Genomic DNA, 27879 nt, shown 5'->3' with positions numbered 1-27879 from the left:
TGTTCATTGTTTATATCATTGCTGTAGTAAAGCTTTGAGAATCCTGAATCAATTTTGCAAATCAATTATCTAGCAGATTGATTTTTGGAGAAGTAATTCTTTAGGTATGGCTGACAGAGGGCCAGAGGGTGGGAGAGTATATCAAAATTCCCAGGAGGGAAGTGTAGTTTGGAAAAAACATCAATTGATATAGCATCTTAATATAACTTTGTATTTGGAAAGTTTAGAAAATACTGTGTTGTTAATACAAATTTTCAAAACTTAAGATTATATAAAGGTGTCTTAGTAGGAATATACAGGAGACATGGTAATGAAGTTATATAGTTATTCTCAGTGTAAGGAAAGAGGAAGGTATTTTTATATTTCTTAAAATTGAGTGTTGCACTCTTGAGAAATACTCGTTAACTAGCTGTATTCTTAACCCAAATTCCCTAACAAATTGCCCCTCCCCCCAATAACCATATAAATAATCAAGCAATATAAACCGAGAGAATTGGGTCTCTAAGAAACAGTTTATAAAGTCTGTCAGTTCATTAATGACTGTCCAGATTCATTCCCTGAAACACAAACTCCAGTTCTTCCCGAATAATGAGCCATTGTCATGGTACCAGTCCCAGTGCTGGCAGAATTCCTGCTAACCTTAGCTTACCCACTCTAATTTCTCATTTATATCATGTCCTATTTATCTCAGCCAACGAGATAAAGATTACTTCCTAGCCCTCAGTGACACAGTTCCATAAATCCCCAACATAAACATGTAGCAAAGCAGACAAACCAAAAGAGCCAATTCATTAACATTAGTAAATTCATGGCAGTCTGCGAGCAAGTGGCCACATTATTTATCCGCTTCAGAAAGTCATTCCACAAATATTTCTGGAGTGTCTTTTTTGCCAGGCTGGGTGTGAGGGATGCAGCCCTTGCCCCGTGGGCTCTGCAGGACTTTCTAGTCATGTCTACTTTTCCTTATATTTCCGTAAGGATTTCACCTCAGGTTGTCTGTCCTGAGTTTCTACTTTTTCACATTGGTATCTATCTTTTTAGATTTTAGTTGCTATTTAAAATATTTAGCAGATTTCAACATGGATTTACAATTTCCCCTTCAGCATTACCAATTTTGCACCTGATGTGTGTACGTTTTTTAAAAAATTATTTCTAGTTCCGTGCTGCTATAAAACTCTCCTCCCTCATCAGCAGCTTTGCACCTAATCTAGGTAGATGTGTTCTCATAAGCGTTCAGTGGCTTTCCTTCTTTCTCTCACGGGTATTCTTCTCCTAAATTGGGCAGTGCCCTTGGTTTGTAGGTTTAAGTGTTACCCCCTCCCACTAGCTCTTTGAGTTTTTTATTCTTTTCACTTTAAATTCAACGCCCCTACTCCTTTTCCCTTTTATTTGAAATGCCCTGAAGTCAGCCACTTGTAACTGCTTGTGGGGAGATTCTGGCGCCAGTTTGTATACCTGGAGTTGCGTATCTTTTCTCCTTCCACCAGGCACCAACCTCCCCAAATAAAATCTGACTTTTTTTCTAATCCTTGCAACAAAACAACACCTTGCTCCTTATAGTATCCTAGACTCCTGATGTATCCTTACAGGCTTACAGTGCTCTTTAGTAGTCTTAGCAAATATAATGATTACAATCTACGTCCTATTTTACTCTTTCCTTGGTGCCTAGAATCGCGTTAGTGTGGCAGTTCTTCTCGGGGCTCTCTAGGTTTTCTTTATCCCTGCTGCTCTGTATGTGGACACGTGCAAGTGTAAGTCAACTTACTCTGACTTTAGAGTTCTCTTGTCTACCTGCTCACTTCAGGCCCCCCCGGAAGCAGAGATTACCATGGGCTCAGATGGACAGGTAGGCATTATGACTATGCTGGGCTCCATAGCAAAGAGGGGAACATCATCGATTGAGAAAGACATGTCACGTGCAGGCGGATTAAAATTTCTATTGAGACAGACTGAGAAATATGCCCTTAACCGTGGAAGTTTGTTCATCAAAGGTGACTCCTGGGTTTAAGGCAGATGTTTTGTAATGAGGCATAAAAAATTTTTACTGCTGTGAACAATAATATGAAGGGTAGGTGGAACATGTCCTCATGTGGGTTGATTGTATTTTGTACTTCAGTTACTTCTTAGACAGTTATTTTTTTTAAGAGACTGTATCTTTAAGAGAGCTCTGTTTTCAGAATGTTATCTGCAAAGATTCCTCTAGGAACGGTTGTGATTAGTCATCATCAGCCAACTTGCTTCTTGAAGGCCTAGAGCTTGTGTTTTTGTTTGTTTGTTTGTTTTTTTCATAATTGCTACATGGGACCACTCACAGTGCCTGGCACATGATGGTGAAAAACATGCTCCCATCTGAGAGTCAAATCCAGAGCGCTTCCCGTGCTCTGTAAAGCTTGGCAAGATCTGACTTCCCTGCTGCCTCCCTCACACTCTCCTCCTCACTCCATCCACGCTGGCCTCTTGGCAGTTCCTGGAACACATCAATCCCACTCCACCTTAGGGCTTTTGCTATGTTTTCTACCCAAGACACCCCTCTCCCAGATAGCCGCATGGGGCTCCTCTGCTTCTTTCAAGTCTTTGCTCACATGGCACCTCTTCAAAGATGCCTTTCCTGACCACCCTTTTATGTGTAGTTGCCCAGTTTGATCCTTATTCATAGCAGTCATCTCTGATCTATTATTATGTAGTTGTTTTTTATTGTATCTTTCCCTCCACTGGAATATAAGGGGTTTTGGCTATTTAACACAGCTGTGTTTCCTAGGCCTGCTACATGATAGGTGCTTGGTAATTATTGAATGAATAAATGCATATTTAGATTAATGAATGAATGCATTCCTACGTATATAGTGGCCCTGTAGCAGCAATGCCATCTAATTCCAGAGCAGCATCTGAGATAGAAAGACACAGATCAAAAAGAAATTTTGATCCTTACTGTCTTCTCTCTTAGATGTGTAGGCTTAAGTTTTTGGCCCATAGCAACTTGAATTAAAATCTTTTATCTTCTTCCATTTTCTGGTATCCCAGATTCCTTGGCTGCCATGAACTCTTCTATCTAGCACAAATAGGACCCCCTCGTTTATTCCTACCCATCTCCACCATCTTGGTCCCCTTGTTTCGCCATGAAGTGTTTGGTCCTATACTACTGTTCCTAGCATGTCTCATGACCTGGGGAGGGTAGTTATTGTTCTCTACACCTTCAGGGCTCTTGTCCTTCCTTTGGGTGGGACTAGGCAGAGAAAAGGTGGTTGTACATGCTGGTCAAGAAGCTAAGCCCAAAGAGAAGGCAGAAGCCTGTGAATCTGAAATTAATGCCCACATTAGATGAATGTCTTTGATTCATCAAGTACCAGATTAATTGATTTTTTCCAAGGTACTTTAATTATGTTCTTTGTTGTTTTTATCCTCTGTACTTGGTAATATATGCTTCTGTAAGTCTCAGAGTACTTGGTATTTTTTCCATGTACTAACTCCATAATGATCTTCATGATATTAGTACAAGCTCTTTAGCTCTATTCCTCATGGCAGCTGCAGCACATTAGCACCAAAAAATTAGACCATAATGCAACAATAGCTTACTGAAAACATCCATAAATATCTCATAAAAGCTTAGAATTTCCTTAAATCAGTAACATCACTGTCGAAGAGCTTTCATCTGTTACCCTGTGAAGAGTGATAAGATACTTAAAACATAACACGGTTCTGTATATTATAAACTGTGGTTCTTTACATTAGGTGGTTTTAAATTTATTTAGGTAGGCACCTTTTTTATATTCCTACCTTACACATGGGCCTTTTATCATTTATAATGCTGTTGTTGCCATTTTAGTAAATAAGATGGTTTATGAGCACCGTTCATCAGTGAAACAAATGGCTTTCCTATTACTTAGCACCTGGTTAAACAAAGGTTTAACGATGTAAATTCTGTACTACCTTTTTAAAAATGCTCTCTTCTCATTGTCTTGTTTTTCCTTATTGGGTGGATGACTGGCTGTTAATTGAGTAGTCTTATTTTTCCCTCTCTCTCCACTGTCACCTAAGATGGAGGAAAGGAAGTACTGTCCATGCACCAGATCCTCCTTTACTTATTACGGTGTAGCAAAGCCCTGGTTCCCGAAGAGGAGATTGCCAATATGCTTCAGTGGGAAGAACTTGAGTGGCAGAAATATGCGGAAGAATGCAAAGGCATGATTGTCACCAACCCTGGGACGGTATGTGCTGGTGTTGACAGTCAGAGACTGAATCACCTTCGTTTCAGGTTTGAGTGTTTTGCAAAAACGATAACAGAACATTTTTAAAGATTTAAGTACTCATTGCTTCTTGTTCTTTGAGTAATTTTTTCCTTTAAATATTTAGTAAATAAAAATATAATGTAGGCATATTTAGTAGTAATTTCATCTGCTTAGTAAATTTATTCTGATTATTATGGAGAATTTTGAAGTTTTTAGATATGTTCAGATCTAATTTTTTGCTGAGTATAAAAGTAATATGTCTTCACTATAGAAAATTAGGAAAATAGAAAAACGGCCCAATGAAGATAAAATTTACCCAATAATTCCATTCTCCAGAGATGATACTATTCACTTTTCTAGTTTCTTTAGAATAGACATATTTCATATTGTTTTGAAACAAAATTGGCATCATACTATTAAATATTAACATTCAGACCTTTTCCTTCTTATCCTTCTCCAGGAACAACCACAAAATTGTTATTTTTCCTTAGTCTTAAATCTCTTTAGGCATGTAATAAAAATAATGCCCCTAAGTTATTTAATTAACCCCCTGTTATTGGGCACCTAGGTTGCTCCCAGATTTTTGCTATAACAAATAATGCTGTGTTGAATTTGTATATATGTGTGTAAACATGTATACGTACGTATATATTTATCTTTGAATGTGTCCATTTAATTCCTTAAGGTATGCTTTTGAAGGCTTTTGGTACATGTTATAAATTGCCTTCCAGAGGGTTGTAGAATTTGCACTCTGACAAGGAGTATATGAGATTGCCCATTCCTTCATACAGTTATACTAGTTTAAAAAAAAACTTTGTCAATTTGGTAGGAAAAAAATTGATACTGTTTAGTTCAGTTTTCTGTTTATTTTGGTTTCTAGCAAAAATTGATATTTTAAATGTGTATTGACCTTTAAATTTTTTTTTCTGATAATGGCTTATCAATATCCTTTGTCTAATTTTCTTTTGTGGTATTTGTCCTTTTTTATTGATTCTTTGCCATAATTGTTACAAATATTTCCCATTTTATTCATTTTGTTTCTTAAATTTTTTGCTTTAAAATTTGCTTCTAATGTTTATTTTGAGGTAAAAATATAAAAATCAAAGCAGAGAATTAATAGATAACTAGTTTTCTCTTATCAAGAATATGCTGTTTTATATATTTATTAAAAAATTGTTTTGTCTAAAATGTTATTTCATAAAATAGTTATATATTGGCATCTTATCAGGATATAGTTTTCCAAAAGTGGAGAATTAAAATACTTCTATGTAAAGAAACAGAGTAGTCTATTTAAACAAAGCTGTTGTTTTTAAAAGGCTGCCAAATTGTTTAATAGCCTTGATTCATAAAAATAAAAACTCTGGATCAACTTGTTGTAGCATGACAGTAACATCTGCACAAGCAAAATGTTGCTATTTGCAAATCAAATATTCCAACTAATACTGATTATTTTAAACGAATCTAGAAAGTGAAAGTTTAATAAAAACATATTTAAACATTAAAGTTGTTTAAAACTAAAAAAGTTATACAATTTTTACTGTTATATTGTTTAGCCACACAAATAATTATTAAAGTAACTTTAAAAGAAGTATACAAGTCATAGTACTATGCAGGTGTGACTCTGGACTTAATTTTTCTTTAAACAGTTGCACAAATTTACATTTCTTCTGTCAGTTTTATAGTTGGGTCAGAGGATGGGTGGGTGTGATGGTGGTGGGAGACATGCCTTTTCACCTTGGTAGGTCTACTTGAAGAATCCCATGATTTACTGTGGAAACACTTTCACCCTGGGGCTTTCTTCCATAGCCTGGTTAAAATTTCCTAAGATCCTAGGATCAGTTGGAGAGCTTTTGAAAATATAAGAATGCCCTGATGGACCCCACCCCATATGATCCACGTAATGGGGTTCAAAGATCTGTAGTTTAAAAAAATAATCCCAGTTGCTTCTGGTTCACTCCTTGCTTGTTTTTGAGCCAATGGCATAGAGGATATTTACTCCATTACCATGATCATCATTCAACTCAGTTGTTGAGGGACTACTACGTAAGCCAGGTGCTAGTGAAGTATGTAGATTATATATGTTGCTTGTCCAGCTGCAAATTCACAGCATATCCATATGAAAGGAGTCTGTGATGAATTATTCAGTCAATGGACCAATCTGAAAAAGCCGGTCAGGAAAGCTTGTAGTTTTTGGTGAGATCACTGGGCCGGGCTGCCAGGTATTCTTCATAATCATTCTACTGTGGTCTTTAAGGAATCAAGAAATTGTATAAATTATTGGCACAATTGAATGTACATACTTGAGATGGTATATGGCCAGTTTTAAAGATAATAAGGAAACCACAGGTTAGTCAGGGTGAAAGGTTTATGTTGGAAAGTAATTGGAAATAAATTAAGAAAGCTAAGTTTGGGTACCAAGCTTAGGGACATGTTGAAGTTAATTTTTTTTTTCTTTTTTTAGTATTTAGTATTTAGTCTTAGTGTAAAGGAGAAAAATATTCTGAAAACTCAGTATAATAAAACATCCTTTCATTATATCCTTTTGAGAATAGGGCAGAATAGACATGGCACCACATTTCATCCTCTGCAGTACTTGCGTTGGAAGATTGCCCAGTGGTAAGGATATTGCGGAATTTATTAAAATTTCCAAACCATTATGGTCACATTAAGTACTTTATTGCTGCAGAACTTAGAAGAATTAATCTCCCTCCCTAGGTACTTTGCCTCTGCTGGGGAATACTTTGGTCATTGGCGAGAATGTTTTTTATTCTTCTACAAAAATGGTATGATAGATACTGTAGGGTGTGGCCAAAGTCTAGAACTTATTTCATCCCCTCCCCCTATAAATTAGAGATACTATAGATATTTTAAATCACTGTTTCCTCTGTTGATACCATAGCATGGTATTCAAAATCATGAAAACATGAATACTTCACTAGTGTTTTTCCGTGGTGCAATCCCTCTTTTAAAAATGAATTCTGCTGCTCTGATGCATAAAATATTGGAAACAATTCTTAGACCCAAATAACATGTTGCTACTGTTGATGGGCATTTAAATAATTTTATCTTAGGTTTTTTGTGACCAAAATCTTCTCCAATTATTAATTTTGAGAGCAGAGGTCAACTTTTCAAGATGCTAGTAAAATTTTGACTGTTAAATGACATTGAAATATTCTTTAAAAACTGAAGTCTAAGTTGTTTTTTCACTAATGTAGATGAATTTACACAAATCTTTTTACTGTGTCACCAACTTGTATTTGTCACATGGCTGACGAGGACTACGGTTGTGGGTAGGGTAACCAGCTTGTCCCAGTTGCTGGGGGCTTTTCCAGTTTTAACATTGAAACCCCTGTGTCCTGGACAAACAAGTCATAGTTGTTGGGCATAGCTGTTCAACAGAATGAAGCTTCTTGGCCTCCATGGGGATCAACTCTATAGCCTTGGCTCTAAAGCTACTGAACCAAAGACCCCACAATCTCTTAGTAAGAATTTAGTTTCTAATTAGGGACTGCCCTGAGCATTGAGTATAAGCAAGGAGGTTGCTAAAGCGTACTCTCTGTGATTTTACCATCTTTTCACAAACTTAAGCTTTCAAGATGAAAGATATTTTACAAATGGATCCTCATACTTAAGTAACTTAAGAAGGAACCAGCTGTTCACTTCTTTTTTTGTTAGACTTGGGAAAAAAAAAAAAAAGACTTATGAAGCTCTCTATTAAAATTTAAGAATGGCCTACATGGACATAATAAGAGAAGCTTAACTGTTTGGTCGTTGTACCACCATACCTTTTAATTTAAAGGTATAGAATTAAAGGAATACACAAGGTACACAGAGAACTAATGGGGAAAAAAATGATATGGAGGCATCTGTCTGTGCCTCCTGAGTAGAAATAAGCTATTCATTTGAAATGTGAAATTAAAGCAGAATAAGCCAGCATATCTCTTTCTGGTCATGTGGAATACTTCCTCTGTGCCTTTGGAGAGGTTAAGGAAAAGTTACATCTGCCTAAGTGTCCTTTCAAAAGTTTAATTTTTAAAGGCTTCTATGTGGATGGCAAACAAGGACAAAATCATTGTTCATTATGCCAAATGGCACAGACTCATTTATAGGGATGACATTATAGATTTTATATAGTTTAGCTACTATGATTAAAGGGTTTTTAAATGACATTTTCCCTTTGGGGATGAGGCTTTCCTAGGGAAAAATCCGATTACTTTCTTCCCTACTTAGATTAAAGACAATACTTAAAGACTTCTTAAGGGAATAAATGGCTTTGATTTTTCTCCCTAGAAACCAAGCTCTGTCCGCATCGATCAACTGGATCGCGAACAGTTCAACCCCGATGTGATTACTTTTCCGATTATCGTCCACTTTGGGATACGCCCTGCACAGTTGAGTTATGCTGGAGACCCACAGTAAGATATTTTTCAGTGTTTGTCTTAGCCAGTTTCACTTTCTACTAACAGCTGAATTAGCGAGGAATCCCCTTTAGTGGATTTTTTCTTTTTAAAAATTAAGACCTGAAATGAGCCATGTTTCCAAATTTAGGTTACCAAATGAAGCAAGTTTTGGTAGCTCCTGAAGAATTATTTTCTCTACATGTTTGACTGCAGGAAATTATTATTCAATAGATTATCCTTGGCAGTCTTGGTCAGTATGAGTCCTGTATGTTTTTAACCTTTAAGGAACTTTTCCTTTATCCATCATTATAGTACTTACTGTTATTATTCTTTTTTATTTTTCTCAGTGCCCTCTAGAGGAAAGTAGCGCCATGTTGGTTCTTAGCACTGCCACATTTACGCAGAGTTCTGTTTTTTGGGGACATCTTAGTAAGAGCTCCACATCCCATGCAAAATCGAGGGTTGTATTGGAAGGAGAAGCCATGACTCCTGACTCTTAGAATTGATGTTACTTTCCAACTGGCATGTTAGTGTTTTGCTGGGAGAAAATGAAGATGTGTGGGAATGGAAATATTATATTCTTCAGGAGTGTTTGGATTCTCTACCTTGTTAAACAAACAAACCGTTTCCTGATTTAATTTTTTTAAAGGATTCATAATGGGAGAAAAGGGCATGGGAGATTTTCAATTCATAAATCCAATTCTGGCTGATATATTAGAAGAGGCTAAAGGGTTTTGTTCTTTTTTTCCCCCCTTTGGATAAAAGTATGAAGCAGTGAACCAGGCACTGTGTAAGTACTTCTTTCTTTCCTCCATTCTCTAAAAAAATGTTATCAAAAAGGAGACACCCAGCTAAGGCCAAGAAAGGAGCAGTTTCAATATGACAGAAAATCTTTGGAAAGTCCCTTCTTTTCAGAAAAGTGTTAGTAGAATGTGATTAGGCTCTCGTGGGCTCAGATGGCAGGAGTGTGAACTGATAAAAGACTTCATATTCTCTTCATTTCCAGGATGCTTTAACTGTGATCCAGGTTATAACATATTTGGCTACAAATATGCTTATTTTTGTCATGGCATATACAAATTGATATACACCATTTGTCTTTTTTCCCTTCCCAGTGGAAAAATGGATATATGTAGCTATGTAGCTTGGGTATTGTCCCAAAGGGGGTTCTCTTTTCTAATACTCTCCAACTTTTACTTTTAGTGAAGGCATTTTGGACACGGACAGTATCTTTATTAAGTAAGGGGTCTTTCTTTCAACAAACATCAGAAAACACATATTTAAATAAAATGTGTTACTTTCAAAGAGGTAACAATGAGAAACCATACATGTTTCTATTGGTTTTTGTGTGTCTCCCTAGGAATTTTTTCCAGAGAGATTCATCCGTATAGGACACCTCATTTTCAACCCATATAGGCAATAATCAACTTAATAAGTAGGTTCCAGATGACTCTTGGTCATCCTACTCCTCAACCCCCCCAGATCACATCCTTCCTTAGAATGAAGGTCTGCTGCCATTAAGGATATTCACAAGAATGCATTTATGATTGAGTAGGCCTGTTAGAACACCTGGCTTTATTGCACTTTAGATTTGCCTTCTTTTTGTCTGAGGTGTCTGTCTGTCCTTTTCCTTAGGTACCAGAAACTGTGGAAGAGTTACGTAAAACTTCGCCACCTCCTAGCAAATAGCCCTAAAGTCAAACAAACTGACAAGCAGAAGCTGGCACAGAGGGAGGTCGGTATTGGACCTTGTTCTCCTGTGACTAATGGTGATGCACTTCAGGTTTATTTGAGATTGTTTTTACACCACACTTCTAGAATAAGATGGAAAGAAACTTTTAAAAAATTCACACTTTATTCCCCTCCTCACGTTAGTATGCTGATTGATTTTTTTCATCTTTTAGTAGCTAAGGGACCATTTTCCCCCCCTAAAAAGGCCAGTTTTTTAAAGAAAGTTGGGAATAAATATAGCTTCTATAGAAGTTAAAGTTTAAAACATGCTGGATCAGCCTTTTATCATTATTTAGACTGCACATAGTACCACTTATTCAAATTTCGTGGTCTTAAGGTTGTAAAAGATTGGCTTCCATATGTCTGTTAGTTTGGTAAGGTGAACTGATTTTCTAAGGTTTTATATCCCAAATTCCATATTTCTTTACTAATGGGTAGTATTATCTGTATTCTAGGATCATTTGTGTTTTAGTTTTAATTTTAAGAATAAATGGATTCAGTATCAACATAAATTTTGTCTCAGTAAGGTTTTATTCTGTTGCCATAGTGTAAGAGCAAGGTGGGGTTTTTTTGGTTTGTTTTTTTAAAATATTTATTTACTTATTTATTTTGGCTGCACCAGGTCTTGGTTGTGGCACACGGGATCCTCATTGCGGCATGCAGGATCTTTAGTTGCAGCATGCAGACTCTTAGTTGTTACATGCAGACTTCTTAGCTGCGGCATGCAGACTCTTAGTTGCGGCGTGCATGCGGGATCTAGTTCCCCAACCAGGGATCGAACCCAGGCCCCCTGCATTGGGAGCACAGAGCCTTACCCACTGGACCACCATTGAAGTCCCAAGAGCAAGGTTTTGAAGCTGGCAAAAGTGTTTGAATTCTGACCTCATCACTTTCTGTGACTTGAGTCAGTCAGCTTCATTATAAAGGACAGAACCAAGGCCAAGAGAGGCTGACTGAAATGTCCCTCTGTTGGTGCACCCAGGGAAAAAGGTGGTTGTATGGACTTGAAAATACTCCATTTAACTTTCCTCCAGTGGTACTGGCCTGTAGTAGGAACTTAATCAATGGTGGAGCTGCTGGTGGTGGTTCCTGTTGTAATTATGAATTCCTTTGAGATTTTTATTGAATAAGCATACAAGTATAAAATTATTTTTTATCATAAATTATTTGAAGGGCGGCATAAAAGGGAAGAGTCAGTTCCTGTTTATGTCTTGCAGAAGTTTTGGATCACTGTCTTTTTTTAATAAAATGTACCCTTGCTGCAAGTGTTTGCAAATTGGATGGCAGCTTTGACAATTACATGGGTTTCTGGTTAATTTACTGATTGTCTTTCTTATATGTAAATGCTTAACATAAGGCTTGATTTAAATATAATTTTTACATGCTGATTTCAAATTCCAAACACCACATTTTGTTTCTTTTTCAGTAAAAGGGCATTTTTTGTTTGAACTCGCCAGAGTAGTTGATTTGGTTTAGTTTTTTTCTTATCCATTTACCAGGAAAAGCTGGCTTATCCCCAAGGCCTTTATTATTTTTTTTAAAATCTAATTTGGCAAGAAGAGGTTTGACTACCTGAATGTAAGGGTGAATGAATCCAGCTAATTTACTAATGCTTGTTGTTTGGCTTAGTATTGCTTTAGAACTTAAAGGTTACTCATCATAATGGGGTCTTTTCTAGGAAGCGCTCCAAAAAATACGACAGAAGAATACCATGAGGCGAGAAGTAACAGTGGAGCTGAGTAGCCAAGGATTCTGGAAAACTGGCATCCGTTCTGATGTCTGTCAGGTGATGATGCTTCTAAGAACACAATTATACCCAAACATCTCTTCCTTTAAAAGGCATCTGGCACTGAAGTCTTCCTAATTCTGAGAAGTTTCTGCAGAACATATTACCTGTAGCTAAATGGAACACCAACCATAAATTGTTTTCTATCATTTGGGTTTTGTTCTTGTGTCAGTTTTCGTGTTGTCTTGTTTCGTTGTGTGTGTGTGTGTGCTTGTGCATGTGCACAGTGGGGGCATGGAAGGCACTGACTTAGTAATGCTCACTTCTGTCTCTGTACACTGAATGAAGGCAAGTCTGTTCTTCAAATGCGTCTGCGTGTTTGAGCTCGTGGGTAGGTGCCTGTCAAAAGAGATCCTCCAGCAGCTCTACAGGCAGATTCCTGAAGGTGGTGTGTACAAACTTTCCAGACTGATGACTCAGACTTATATTGCAGAGAATGCAAGGCATTTATGAACAGAAACAGTATACATTTCATGTTTGAGCCAAATGATAATATTTTTTCTTTGGGTAAACTTAATAGAGGAACGTTTCAGCTATATATATAACTGGCTCACTAATAAGTATTTTTGTTTTCCTTACGGGTGGAATTCTTACCAGATTAGAGGTCCCCAAAACCCAGCATGTTCTTTGACTCTCCACGTGATTCCTTTGTTACGATTGATATTGGTTGCACTCCACGGGAATTACAGTAAAGGAAATGATTGCCCGGGCTGGGGTCAGGTAATGCCGTTTGCTGTGTTCGGCCTTTTGGAAGAATACTTCCAGGCTGCCACTTATCTGTTGTGATGGTAGCATGTATTGTAATAAGTTCAGATACTCTTAGGTATTCATTTCATCATAATGAGTTTTCTTTTAAAAAATCAATGTTGGCCTTTAATTATTGTATTGAACAGTGGAATGTAATCGTATCATTGAAGGAATTGCTATGTCATTCATTTACCATGTGAAGCTAAATGTTTTTGTGCTAGGATGAACTGCTATTGATGCAGTATTGCTAAATAGTTTGAAAATAATCATCTACAGTGGTAGCCAGTACATCCACCAAGTCCTCAGTTATTTTGCCAGTTGACCAGTTTTTTTTTGTACTGTGAGTATTTTCAGAAGTGACTCTCTTACTTCCATTGATTCTTTCTTAGCGCTACTTGGAGCCGTATCACCCAGTTTTTCTGTTTGCTAGTGTTTCTTCAAAACCCACACAACACCATAATGCCAACATAATGTCTTAAGACATCATAAGAACAATGAGTGGAATCTTCACAATCTGCTCAAACTCTGGTGATCTTGGTGATAAGTCAAAGTTGATCGTTTGAGATCATAACATTGTGGAGCGTTAAGAACTGGAAAGGACCTGAGAGTTCTTCTAGTTCAGTGGCTTTTAAACTTGTGTTTTTGGTTGACTTTGAAGTTTTTTTGTTTTTTAAACAAAACCCTATGGCGCCCTAGTTTGTGAAAAGATAAAAAAACAACTGGTTGGTGAGTGGTGGGTATGACGGGAGTATCCATCCCATTGTACGAGATCTCTCTCCCACCCTGTGGAGCAGTCCTTGAGGCAGTTTTGTCCCGCTGAACACAGTTGTTTTTAAAGCATTGAGCTCTTTCTACCCTTTGTTTTGGTAAAACCAATAGGGGTGCTGAATGATGTTCCCCCGCCGTTTTCTGTCCTTCAGCTGTGACACAGATAGCTCCTCAGCTGGACTGAAAGCAGCCTGAGCACTAGGCTGTCTTCTCTCTCTCTCTCTGTGTATTATTATATTTTACATTCTGCTTTGAGGTTGTTAGGCAAACACACTCAAATCAGTTCTTTTGACTAACTGGTTGGAGAAAATGGACCTGATTAAAACTCTGGCAAAGGTGAATACTTCTTGATCTAATAATGGTTCCTCCATCTGGAGGACTCCTGCTCTTCCACAGAAAACCGGCATCTGTTTCAAAGCCATGCTTCCATTCTCCTCTCCTCCTATTTTTTTACAAGTAACATTGGCTCTTAACTATATTTAATTTCTTATCCCAGAATAAATGTTTTCTTTTTTGTGTGTGTTCCTTAAATAAGATGGCAGGTAGCATGTAATAATGTCGTATAAAACATTCAAAATAAATGCGTTTAGTGTTTTTGGTAATGAAGAATAAGAATCTGATTGAGAAATAGCAGTTAAATGAAATTATACACTGAATACTCTGAATAACCCTGAAGCCTGTGAAAAAATGGACTCATACTTAATTTTAAGAGAAAAAGGCTGAGCGCAGCTCTAAAATTGTTGGGTGGGGGCAGGGAGAGGTTTCCTCTATTTGGTAGTTCATCGGTGTAGAACCTCCTTTTTGTTAGTGATAATTGCTAGTGGGTTGCTAGCGAAAGCCTTGTGATGCTGTCTGGCTGCCACTGGCGATAAAACTATTATGATGAATCTAAGGCAGAGCAACCTAAGGACCAGCATCTCACTCTAGAAGCGTAATTTCCCAACCAGAGAAGGCAGCAAGGGTTGTTAGAGATGAGAAAATTCTACCTGATGCCCCAACCAGTGTTAGGAGGAATGGAAACCTACGGGTGGTCCAGTAACCTGTAACTACACGTGAACTAAATGCAGACTTGAACCATGTTTAGAGAGAAACTGTTGAAAGATTTTCTCAGTGTTACTGCTTGTTAGAGTGAATTCCGGGTAACATGGAAGAAAAAGCAGAAATCAAAACCAAACTGAGGCTGAGAAATTCAGCATTATGACTCAGAAGAGGAAAAAAGGTATCATGTGGCTACAGTATCTGTGCTTTGAGAATGGGGTTTTGCACACTGAAGTTGAATTGGTGTCTTAGAGGAGTAGGTACCTGTGCCCTATGCTATGCTAAGGAGGTTGTCCATGGAAATCAATAAACTGAATCACGAGAATGAAGCATGAATAAATGTGACACACAGAGATGTCAAAAAAAGGAGCAAAGAATCTGCATCAGGACAGTCATATAACCAGTATGAGGCTCATGCAAAACTGGAGGACACTACAGCTCCTTATTTTTATGAGGAGGCATGGTGCCTGACGAACCACTGCTGGCATTGATAAGAAAATCAGAGTCGTGGCTGGTGTTTGTATTGAGTGGACAGAGAGTTGTATTTGGACTGATTAATAGCTGGCTGTCTTCCTACAGTGACTATCTAGGATGGGATGGAAGCCTGCCATGTGTTATCAAACTAGCTGATGTTCTTGCTAAGTGGTTTAGCAGGTGATGACTGAACAGTGAAATGAAACATCTCTAGGGATTAAGAGATTTTGGACAACACATTGAAGGAAGTATTTTCTCAGTTAAAACTTGGGGGAAAAAAGGAAGAACCTCTGAGAGGCATATGGCTTCACAGTTATTGTTAAAATTTTTAGACCATGTGAGAGACTTGATTTTTTTTTTCTTTTTTTTTTTTTTACTAGAGAAGTAATGCTTCTTGTGAGGAAGGGGAAGAAGATTTTGCTTAAAAGCTAACTGGCCTGATAGAGAACTATTATTATACTTTTATTTTTAAAAATATCAATATTACAATATTATAATATCAATATACAAGATTAGAGAGGAAAGTATAATGAACTCCATGGACTCATCAGTCAGTTTCAACAGTATCAACAACATTTCTATAATACCAAATGCTAGTCAATGTTCACATTTTCCCGATTAAATTGCTTATTTATTTGCCTATTAAATTTATTTGCCTGTTTGAAATGGAGTACAAACAAGATCCATACTTTGTGATTAGTTGATGTTTTTTTAAGTCTCTTTAAACTGTGGGGTCTCATTCCATTTCTCCCTTTGCTTTCCTTGCAAATTTTTATTGTGGAAGAAACTGGATCAGGTATTCTGTAGAGTTCCTAAGCTCTGATCAGGGTTTCCTTGATTGCAACTTTACGGGGTCATTTAACGCATGTTTCTGTCCCTTGTATTTCCTACAGATTGGTAGTTAGGTCTAATACTGTGCTATCTAATACAGTACCACTGGCCACACATGGCTATTTGAATTTAAATTAATTAAAATGAAATTAAATGAAAAATTCAGTTCTTAGTTGCCCTCACCACATTTCAAGCACTTAATGGATACCTCTGGCTAGTGTCTATTGTACCAGCACAGATATAGAATATTTCCATCGTCATAGAAACTTCTGTTGGACAGCAGTGATGAGTTTAAAGTTCTTTTTTTTTTTTTTGGAGGACTTTTTCATAGGGAGTAGTGTGGTCTCTCTTTTTTTTTAATAAATTTAAAAAATATATTTATTTGGCTGCGCTGGGTCTTTTTTTTTTTTTTTCTTTTATTTATGGCTGTGTTGGGTCTTCGTTTCTGTGCTTTCTCTAGTTGCGGCAAGTGGGGGCCACTCTTCATCGCGGTGCACGGGCCTCTCACTATTGCGGCCTCTCTTGTTGCGGAGCACAGGCTCCAGACGTGCAGGCTCAGTAATTGTGGCTCACGGGCCTAGTTGCTCCGCGGCATGTGGGATCTTCCCAGACCAGGGCTCGAACCCGTGTCCCCTGCATTGGCAGGCAGATTCTCAACCACTGCGCCACCAGGGAAGCCCTGCGCTGGGTCTTAGTTGTGGCATGTGGGATCTTTGTTGGGACATTCGGGATCTTTAGTTGCGGCACGTGGGCTCTTAGTTGCGGTTATGTGGGATCTAGTTCCCTGACCAGGGATCAAACCCGGGCTCCCTTCATTGGGAGTATGGAGTCTTAACCACTGGACCACTAGAGAAGTCCCTGGTCTCTCTTTTTTGTGTGTGACGTTATTAGTTATTGATGAATCATTACCGAGGCCCAGTAATTCATTAGGAGTTGCCAAAGTGATATTCTGTCTTTCCTTCTGCATTTATCAGAATACTTTTAAAAAGAATATTCCCCTCACCAGCTCTTTGATTACGCTGAGGTACAGATCCCATATAGGACAAAACCAAAAAAATTGCTCATTCTATTTATTCCATAATACATACACAAACAGTAGTTTTAGAATAACAGTATTAATGGCACCACGAACAATATGATTATGGGAAGTAGTTGTTTGTTTGGGGTCTTTTTGTCTGTGATTATAGTTATATCCCACCAGGCATGCACACTCAGATTACCATGTTTTAAGGTCATTTGTGCTTATACCACAAACTGGATACACAGATTCATTTATTTTATTTTACTTTTGATTTTAGAGGTTCCTTTTAAAAATTACATATTGTCTTATAATTACGTAGAATATTTACCATGATTCCAAACTCAGATTTACAAATGCAATTATGTTTTTTAAAAATCTAATTTCTATCTCTGTTGCTTCCACCTTGTTCTTGCCACTTTCCTTCCCACCCCAAAGGTAACCATCTTTTAGAAATGATTTAATCTTTCCCATTTTAATATAAGCAAATAGACACACACACACACACTCTCTCGATATATGTGGCCTCCCCTCTGTCAAACTGTTTTGAAGTTTTGTGGTCACTTACGAGGTCTATTTTATTTGCCTTTTTTTTTTCTTTCCATATCTCTTTTTGTATTTAGGAGAGATTATATTTTTGTTCTCATGTTTACCTTTATTGTATAATTAAACTTCTCCCTCATCTCCCTCTTGCTGTATGTGTGTATCCCATTGTCTGTTAATGAAAATAACTACTATCTGCTACAGCTGGCCCTTGAACAACATGGGTTTGAACAGCTTAGGTCCTTTTGTCTCAGCGTCCAAAGATTTTTTTTTTCTTTAAAAACTAACAGTAGTTTTACTAGAATATGTCTCAGCTCTTTTTGGTCAATTTTTTTCAGATATGCTGTGTGCCCTTTCAATGTATACTTTCACATTGTCTTTCATCTCAGGAAAGTTTTCTTGAATTACTGATTTCATTATTCTATTGTTTTGATTTCTTTTTTTTTTTTAATAAGGACTCCTATTATATGCATCTTGTATCTTCTTTGCTTATTTTCCATATCTATCATTTTCTCTTAAATCCTTCAGTTTTTCTGATTTTTTTATTTTTTCTAAAAGTTTTTCTTTTTTCCATCTTTTATTTCTCAAAGACACTATTCATTGGTTAATATGCTGTTGTGTTCCTTCTGTTTAGTCTATATTCTTGAAATCATTATTTCCTTCTATGTCTTTTTCCTGAGTTTTGTCACTTCTTTTCAAATCTTTCTTTCCTCTAGTCATCTCATTTCTGAATTAATATAGTATTTATTAATAGTTTTCTTTATAAATGTTATTGTTTTCTTAATTTAGTTTGTTTTGAAATAATAGGTTACAGCTTTCATTGGTTTTATTGGCATGTCTTTCTGGCATTTTATTATCGGAGGTATCTTGTTCTATTCCTTTCGTCTATTTTCTTATAAAATCCTTGAGTGTGATTTAATCGTGATTCTTTTCCGTTGCTCTTTAAGTTAAATCATGTTAAATAAGTGAAATATCTTCCTGTGCTCTTTTTAAAAAATATTTATTTATTTATTTTAATTTCTAAATTTTATTTGGCTGCATTGGGTCTTCGTTGCGGCATGAGGGATCTTCGTTGCAGCGTGCGGGCTCTTTGTTGCAGCATGCGGGCTTCTCTCTATTTGCAGCGTGCAGGTTTTCTCTCTAGTTGTGGCATGGGCTCTGAAGTTTGCGGCACACAGGCTCTCTAGTTGAGGCGCGCGGGCTCAGTAGTTGTGGTGTGCGGGCTTAGTTGCCCCATGACATGTGGGATCTTAGTTCCCTGACCAGGAACCAAACCTGCATCCCCTGCATTGGAAGGCGGATTCTTTACCACTAGACCACCAGGGAAGTCCCTATTTTCCTATACTTTTAGAAGGAAATGTAAGCCAGAATAGTTCTCATGGTTCTAGAGCCTCTCCTTCTGTTGTTTTTGCAAAGTGATTAAAAAAATGGGGGGGGCGGGTGCTCATTATATCTGAGATCTGCTGCGTCTGTTTTGTTCCTCTACTTTTATCTGGACATTCTCTTTCTTTTGCCCTTTATTGTTTCCCTCCTGCTAAATGTGGCTTTTACTCCTAGCACTTTCTTTACACCATGGGGCTTTACCCTGGAAGGGAACTTGAGTTTTTAATTTTGAGCATTTTTAGGGCCCAGGCTTCTCCCACAGTGTTAGACTGTCCTCTTATACTCATCCAGTGAATTGGATTCTGCAGAGCCCTCTCCAGTTTGGGCCACAATTCCAGTGAATATATGTTAATTTGGGGGCTCTTCCATTCTTGGGGTCATCAGAAGCCCTGCTGCTCTCCCTGTGTTTTTTCTCTCTCAGATGCTGAGACCACACACAGGTCTTTGTCCTCACCCACACTTATTTTGGCATTCATGGGGATACCTTGTCATCTAGTTTTTATGTATTTATTGTTCACAGTTCTATTTTGCTATCCTGGTTGCTCATTTTTAGTGGAGAATTTGAATAGATTTAAAAACTGCACTGCCATTTTCTTACGGTCTTCCAAAGGAGCTTTTAAGAATGAAAGCAGTTTCTAGGCATGAATGGAGTGGGGAGGAGATGCTTAGTGATTGTGTGTATTTTAACATTTCAAAAATTGATAATTTAAAAAACTGAGCTAGAGCCTCGTAGATAACCTTGAGACTTGTTTGTCAGGGATACAAGATGGACATGGGTCATATATACCTTTCCATGGTGGTCACAAGAAACATACCTGGAAAGAGAAACTGGCTCTATTTGGAGCAAGTTTAGAGGAAGTGGCGAAGGGACTCACAGCTGTTTCACATAAGTAAAGGTTTTGTTCTTTTCCAGGGGTAGATCTAAGTTCAAAGGGGTAAACCTCCAAAGAAATAGATTTGGACTAATGATAATTTTCTAATAATCAGAGTACTGTAAAGGTAGTGTTGTTTTCTTAACAGGTAATGATTTGTCTCTTCCCGGAGGTATTAAAACACCAGTTTGAATTCATACTTTAGAAAGATAGTTACACTGCATAGTCTTCATGACCCATCCTCCTTGTGTGCTTAGCATCAACACCCTTGAGTCCCCTGCAATTGAAATGCCTGGAAAACTATATTATACTTTGGCCACACACTTTGTTTATTATTTTGTTTTTTAATACAGCACTTATTGAAACGAAGTGGACAAAATGCCAGTAATTTGAATCAGAATGGCATATCTCTGAGAAGCCCTTGGGAGAAAAAAGAGTGTCTTCGTCTTTTTTCTCTTCCACAACTAATATAAGCCTTACACGTGGAGGTGCTTAATATGTATTTATTGAATTGAACTGGAAAGAAAGACTTTCTGTTGATTAGAGATCCTTTTTGGGAGAACTAATCTTTCTTTATAAGTTAATACAGGAAACTGATTTCTGTAATTTCAAGCAAATCCATTATCATGTATTTTTAAATAATGCCAGCTTAAAATACTTCAAAGACTAAAATGATATAAAGCACATGTCAGTCATTCTGGGATGGGCTGTGCCCATCCTCCAGGTTCTGATGAATAAGAATAACTCCTTCATTCTCTTGAGTTCTAGGGAAACATTATTAAAAAAAAAAAAAGAAAGAACGAAAGAAGGAAAAAGATATGTTTTCCATGAAATCTCCCAATAAGGAATCTATAGCCAAATGAAAAGTGAAATGAAAATAAAAGTTCTGTGTCCTCAGGTGATTTAACTCTATCGGTGGTTTTATAAAAGTTGTCCTTATAATGTTAGATTTAGTGTTAAACCTAGAATGGCCTTTCGAGATCATCTGGCTGAGAAGTTCTTACCCAGAGGATAGTGATGGGCTTTAGAGATCTGTGAACTCATTAAAATTCCATACAATTTTTGTATGTTTGTGCACATAGGCACTTTTCTGGGGAAAGATTCATTTTCCTTAGATTCTCAGAAGTGTCTTGACACTGACAAAGTTTCAGAATTTGTGAGTCCTAATCCATTCCCTTAGAATTAAAGATAGACAAGGAGGCACAGAAATTCTTATGACTTCCTTAAGGTTACCCTGCTGGGTACTGATGAACCAGGGCTATTCCTACTTCAGTGAGGGCCAATAGGCCTTATTCTAAGCAGCTTTTTCTATTTGCTCATTTAATCCTTTTAACTGTCCTTGAAAGTAGCTACACTGATTGTCTTCATTTTACAGGTGAGGAAACAGAAACAGGGAGGTTAGATAATTTGCCCTGAGTCCCATGATGAATGAGTGACAGAGCAGGATTTGGACCCAGGCATTCTGGTTCTAGAGACCGTATCTTTAACAGCTGTAGTCCACCACCCCTCACAGAGGATATGCCAGGACGCCATGCAGCCAGTAAACTGTTTCAAGACTTTGTGAGATGGAATTTAGGATGTAAACATGGTTCTTGTTTGTTGTAAAATAAATGAAGTGTTTTTAATAAGTTTTTATAGAGTTAAACATATTGAAATATGCTTTTTCCTAGCATGCAATGATGCTGCCTGTTTTGACCCATCATATTCGCTACCACCAGTGCCTAATGCATCTGGACAAGTTGATAGGATATACTTTCCAAGATCGTTGTCTGTTACAGGTAAGAATTACTCTCCTGTAAATTTATATAATAACAAGATAGGAGTAATTCATCTTGCAGGTTACAAATGGAGCACTGAGATTCTCTACTCTGGGAGATGATGAGGACGTTTAGAAACAAAGCTCTCTCCACTACTCTACTCTTATTGCCACTTTCAAACCCTTTTTCTCACTTTTTTTTTTTTCTTTTTGATGCTGTCCCTAAAGAAGTAGACTAAAGCTAAAATTTGCCCGTCAAACCTGACCTCTTCTTTCAGCTTTTCCTCCTTTATGGCTCTTCTTTCCAGGTGCTGCATATTCTAATTCTTCTCTGAAAGATGTGGTTTTTTAGGTTTGTTTAGAAGAGCTTGCACCAAAGCTTTGGAAATTTGACACTGGAGGAAATAAGATGGAAAGATCAGGGCTTAAAATTTGACTAGATAAACAGATCTCTTTCCTGTTTCATTTGAGGTGATATAAAGATGGTGCATCTATGCTGAGTTTGTTTTTGTTTTTGTTTTTATGCTGAGTTTTTAAGACTGAACTTATTTCATTGAAATTTTAGCTGGCCATGACCCACCCAAGTCATCACTTAAATTTTGGAATGAATCCTGATCATGCCAGGAATTCTTTGTCTAACTGTGGAATTCGGCAACCCAAATATGGAGATAGAAAAGTTCATCACATGCACATGCGGAAAAAAGGTATGTTTGGATTCCACTCTCCTGTTTTGTTCTGTGTCTCCTGTTGTAAATTAAATCCCCACCAGGAATGGTTCCCTGGTGACTGTTTCATTCTCTCTTTCTTTAGTGTTTCCTGACCCATATGTAATAACATTCACTTTGAGCAGAGCATTATGATAAGAGTAGATGAATTTGTGAGAAAATGTTCTTTCTCCTATCAAGTGTTTTAAGTAACTAAGTTGATCAAACTTGTAGACATGCTAGTCAAATTGGGGTGAGATAGATAATTTTCTTTCTACATGTCATATGATGGTCCTAGAATTCTTCTAACAGTATTTAGTTGTGATTTTTTTTTTAATAGGAATTAACACCTTAATAAATATTATGTCACGCCTTGGCCAAGATGACCCGACTCCCTCAAGGTAAAGTAGATTTTTTAATAATAGCTTTGTTGAGATATAATTCACATACCATACAATTCCCCCATTTAAAGTGTACAATTCAGTGGTTTTTGGTTTATTCACAAAATGGTGCAACCATGATCACTGTCTAATTTTAGAGCATTTTCATCACCCCCAAAAGAAACCCCATACTCCCCACTTCTCTCAGCCTGCCCAGCCCTGGACATCCACCAGTCTTCTTTTAATCCATGTTCAATATTTATGGATTTACCTATTCTGAACATTTTGTATAAATGGTGTCATACAATATGTGGTCCTTTGTGACTGGTTTATTTTACTTTACATTATTTTTAAAAGATTTATCCATGTTACAGTATATGTCAGTGTTTCTTTTTACTGCCAAATAATATTCCATGGTATAGGTATACCATGTTTTATTTATCTAGTCACCAACTGATGGTCATTTGTTTTTACTTTTTGGTTATTATGAATGCTGTTGCTATGAATATTTGTATACAGGTTTTTGTATGGACATATGTTTTGATTTTTCTTGGGTATATACCTAAGAGTGGAATTTCTGGATGATACGGTAACTCTGTTTCACCTTTCCTTTAAGGAACTGCCAGACTGTTTCCAAAGTGGCTGCACCATTTTATTTTCCCAGCAGCAATATATATGAAGGTTCTGATTTCTTCACATCTTTCCCAACACTTGTTATTAGCTGTCTTTTTGAACCTGGGCTTTCTAGTGGATATGAAATATTATCTCATTGTGGTTTTGTCATATTTCCCTGATGGCTACTGATGTTGAGCATCTTTTCATGTGCTTATGGGCCATTCATGTATCTTCTCTGGAGAAATATCTATTCAGATCCTTTTCCCATTTTTAATCAGGTTACTTTTTGTTGTTGAGTTACAATCATTTTTTAATGTATTCTAGATACAAGTCCCTTATCAGGTATGTGATTTGTAAAAATCTTTTCTCGTTCTATGGATCATCTTTTCACTCTCTTAGTGAAGCACAAAAGTTTTGATGAATTCCACATAATAGATAAATTTTGTTGCTTTTGTTGCTTCTGCTTTTGGTGTCATGTCTAAGAAACCATTGCCTAATCTAAAGTCACGAAGACTTACATCTGTTTCTTCTAAGAGCTTTATGGGTTTTTTCCTCTGACATTTAGATCTGTTCTGTTCTGAGTTAATTCTTATATATGGTATGACATAGAGGTCCAGCTGCATTCTTTTGCTTGTGGATATGCAGTTGTCCCAGCACCACTTCTTGAAAAGGCTGATCTTTCCCCACTAAATCATCTGGGTTGAAATCACCCTTGACAGTATATTTGAGGGGTTTTTTTTGGATTCTTAGTTCATTCCATTGATCTTTATGTCTGTCCTTAAGCCAGTACCACACTGTCTTGATTACTGTAGCTTTGTAATAAGTTTTGAAATCTAGAAATGCAAGATCTCTTCTCCAACTTTCTTCTTTTTTTTCAAGACTGTTTCGGCTATTCTAGACCTGTTACATTTCCACATGAATTTTTTAATTACCTTAAGAACTTTTGCAAAGAAGCCAGCTGGGGTTTTGATAGGGATTGTGTTGAGTCTGTGGATCAGTTTGTGAATGCTTACCATCTTAATATTAAGTCTTCTGCTTAATATTGTCTTCTGTTCCCTGAACATTAGATGTCTTTATTTTTTCTTTGTTGTCTTTAGTTTCTTAGTAATGCTTTTTAGTTTTCAGAGTATACATTTTGTATATCTTTTGTTAAATTTATTCATAAGTATTTTATTCTTTTCGATGCTATTATAAATGAAATTATTTTCTTAATCTTTATTTTTGGATTGTTCATTGCAAGCATATAGAAATACAATTGATTTTTGATTATTGATCTTGTATCTTGCAACCTTGATGAGCTCATTTGTTAGCTCCAGTAGTTTTTTAGTGAATTCCTTAAGATTTTCTATATAGATGATCATTTCACTTATAAATAGAGATATTCTTACTATTTCCTTAACAGTCTGGATGCCTTTTATTTCATTTTCTTAACCTAGTTGCCCTAGCTGGAGTCTCCAGTACAATATCAAATAGAAGTGGTGAGAGAGGATCCTTACCTTCGTCCTAATCTTAAATGGAAAACATTCTTTTACCATTGTGTATGATGTTATCTCTGGGTTTTTCATAGGTGCCTTTTATCAGATTGAGGAAGTTCCCTTTTATTCCTAATTTGCTGAATGTTTTTGTCATGAGAGTGTGTTGAACTTTGTCAAATGCTTTTTCTGCATCTATTAAGATGATCATGTGTTTTTTTCATTTATTTTATCCACATGGTGTATTACATTAATTGATTTTGGGGTGTTAAACCAACCTTGCCTTCCTGGGATACATCACACTTGATCATGGTATATAATCCTTTTTTATATGCTATGTTTAGTTAGAATTTAGTTTGCTAGTATGCTGTTGAGGATTTTTGGTCTCTAGTTTTCCTTTCCTGTGACGTTTTAGTCTGGTTTCACTATTAGGATAATACTGGCCTCATGTAATGGGTTGGAAAGTTTTATATGTTAGCTTTCCTTATTTTATTTCTTGATTTTAAGTGATACCTTAGTATATTAATATTCTCACTTTGTGGCCTGGAACCCCTGAAGAACCTGGGAAGGAAGTAGGCTGAGTCTATATAAACTCGTTAACACCCTGGAAAACTGAATGGAAGTAAATGCCAGATGCTGGTGGGGCTCTGATGTTGCTCTCAGGAGGCTTATCTCTGTGTGTGAAGCACAGCAGGTTCTATTTTGAAAGCCAGTAGAGGAGGTTGCTTGAGGGCGGCTTGCTTTTTAAAACGGGGCATTGAAGAGTTGAATAGCCAGGTTTGTCCCTCTTGGGATCCAGACTTAGATGGATGAAAGGTAGGTAGAGCAGGGTTGGAAGTGACAGAGTTGAGACACTGCTGCAGCTGGTAACTGGCCTCCACAGTGAGGTAGGTGCCCAGCCGAGCTAGTGCAGCTTCCTTTTCTACCTTTTTCTTCATGTATCACTTTTCTTTTCAAATAGACTTGCCTTGACGTTGCTGTCTTTTGAGGTTATCATAAACCAAACTGTCTTTCCTCTTCAATCAAGAGGTAAAAAGAAAGGCAGGACAGAACTTTAAAATTCCAATTTGAAGATGATCACATGCCTCACTACTGTGTCCTGTGAGGGTCTAAGATCAGAAAAGGACTGTCTAATTAGAGGAGCCCTTAATCACACCCTCAGGGATAGCGTGGCCATGGTTTCATTTTACCTTGCTATATTGTGGAGTCTCCAGATGACCGGTTCTGTATTTTAATAAGTGAAACCCTGGGTCCCCTGCAGCCCCTTTAGCAAGGCCACACACGCAATAGATGCGTCCTTTTCAATGATGAAAGCACAGGTTTAAGTGATCTTTGTCTCATCTACCCCAACCACAGTTATTGGTATGTAAATTACGTCTTTTGGTAGCATTGTTTAAACCTCATGGTTTATGTTTTCTTACTGTGGCAAAGGGAATGATAGCTGAGAAACTGTGTTCTTTCTGAATTTACCGTTTTGAAAATGATACCATTGATAGAGAATAAACAGATGCTCTCTCTTGTCCTTTGACTTCTGCTCTGGCCTCTGCTGCTTGTGCTGAGAGCCTCTTGCAGTAGGTCTGATCTTTTGGCTGATGCAGAGTCGACCCCAAGTTTCTGTTCAGAAAGATCCTCTCAGCCTCGGTGGCCGGGCCGGCTGCTGCTTTGTTGCTGCTGTCCAGTAGCCCCAGCTGTGTCAATACAGCCCTGGGAGCCATACTGAAGAAACTCAGACAAATGCAATCCAACAGACATTTATCCAGTGCCTTTTGAGCTTGAGGCAGTTCGTAGATATTTTACAGGGATCCAAAGGCAAGTAAGACAAAGCCCCCGCTCACCAGGAGGTGTGACTGCCTGGGGTGGGGTAAAAGTGCCGTAAACATAAGTAACTTCATATAAGGAAGACTCTGCTGAGTGCTTCAGTGAAGGTCAGAAACAAAACATACACGCCAGACTAGGGGCTAAGGAGAGCTCTGGTGGTTGTTCACGGATTATAGGTCAGTTATGCACTGTGCACCAGAATAATTGCATTCACTTGAAACGACTTGCCCTCTTCCCTGTTTGTTTCTTAGTTTGCTCTTATAAAGTGGGATGCAGTAGTCTCTGCTCCTTGTAAGTATTTGTATATCTTTGAAACAAACACTGTCCAATTTCAAATGTCAGTGGTTATATCTCCTCCCAAGCAAGCTTGCTCAGAATTTCAGACTGGAGAAAGGAAAGAGAGAGCCAACGAGCTAGTAGGTTGTTTGGGGAATCTGTGTCTGGCACTGAAGGTGGAGGAGCAAGGCACGTAGGGGAGCTTGATGGAATTCTTCCCCCAGCCCCTCTGAATACCACTCCTCTCACCCTTGCCCACCCTGCAGTGCAATTAGTGCCGCCTTCTGCCAGGTCTCCCATTGGGCTGCCTCTCCAGGCTTCATCTTGCTATTTCTGGAGCCTCCTCTCTAGATCTTAACTGTAACCTGCTTGAAAGCTTTCTGTGACGTCTCGTCACCTACTGAATAAGTCTGAACTTCCCCACCTGGCAATCTCAGCACCCAGTGATCCAGGCACATCACTCTCTTCCCTGTGGCTCTCTGCACACCAGTAAGACTGAGGGACTTGCTGTGCTGCCAGGCGTACCCTCTCCCTTCCCTGAATGCCAGCAGTAATTGTACCTGTGGAATGCCCTGTGTACCCTGTGACATCCTGCCCAGATCCTGCTAGCATTTGTTTTATTGTGCATGTTCTGGTTCTCCCAGGTATTATAATTGTGTCATAGTCTGATTTTTTTTTTTAACCGTGAGCATTTTGAAGGTCTTTTGTCCTACTCTCTTTTTTCTTTTTTCAAATTCTTTTCCTTTTCCAACTAATGCCTTTCACAAAGCAGGGGCTCAGTAAATAAGTCTTAAAGAAAAGAATGCCATTCATGACATTACTTTTATTCCAGGTTATTTACTCGTTGACTAGAAATAGGGAAATGGGGGCATTAGGAAAGGTCATGGTCAGGGCCATCAAAAGTTTAAATGGCTGGTTACTCTCTTAATCTGATTTGGGATCAGCTAGCATTTACAAAAAGACACGAAGACTTAAAATTAATAAATAAAAATCTGTCTGCCTATCAAAACTACAAAATAATTAACTTTTATGATGGCATCA

The 27879-nt window shown here is 37.6% G+C and overlaps 1 protein-coding gene across 6 annotated transcripts in view; it reads left to right on the top strand.

The window, feature by feature from the left end:
- The window catches only part of DROSHA (drosha ribonuclease III), a 123783-nt gene that overhangs the window by 51622 nt on the left and 44282 nt on the right, over positions 1-27879 (top strand). For 5 of the 6 annotated variants that reach the window (XM_061189152.1, XM_061189150.1, XM_061189151.1 and 2 more), the window contains 7 exons: positions 4036-4205; positions 8517-8641; positions 10262-10361; positions 12036-12143; positions 21488-21595; positions 22139-22277; positions 22618-22678. In XM_061189152.1, the coding sequence (XP_061045135.1) occupies positions 4036-4205; positions 8517-8641; positions 10262-10361; positions 12036-12143; positions 21488-21595; positions 22139-22277; positions 22618-22678 (811 nt within the window). The remainder of the gene's footprint in view (positions 1-4035; positions 4206-8516; positions 8642-10261; positions 10362-12035; positions 12144-21487; positions 21596-22138; positions 22278-22617; positions 22679-27879) is intronic. The other variant, XM_061189149.1, reaches the window with a different exon arrangement.

The sequence above is a fragment of the Eubalaena glacialis genome, chromosome 4 (genome assembly GCF_028564815.1).
Source record: "Eubalaena glacialis isolate mEubGla1 chromosome 4, mEubGla1.1.hap2.+ XY, whole genome shotgun sequence".
Lineage (NCBI taxonomy): Eukaryota > Metazoa > Chordata > Mammalia > Artiodactyla > Balaenidae > Eubalaena > Eubalaena glacialis.
The sequence above is the reverse complement of the archived record's forward strand: the minus strand, read 5'-3'. Positions and strand labels throughout refer to the sequence as shown.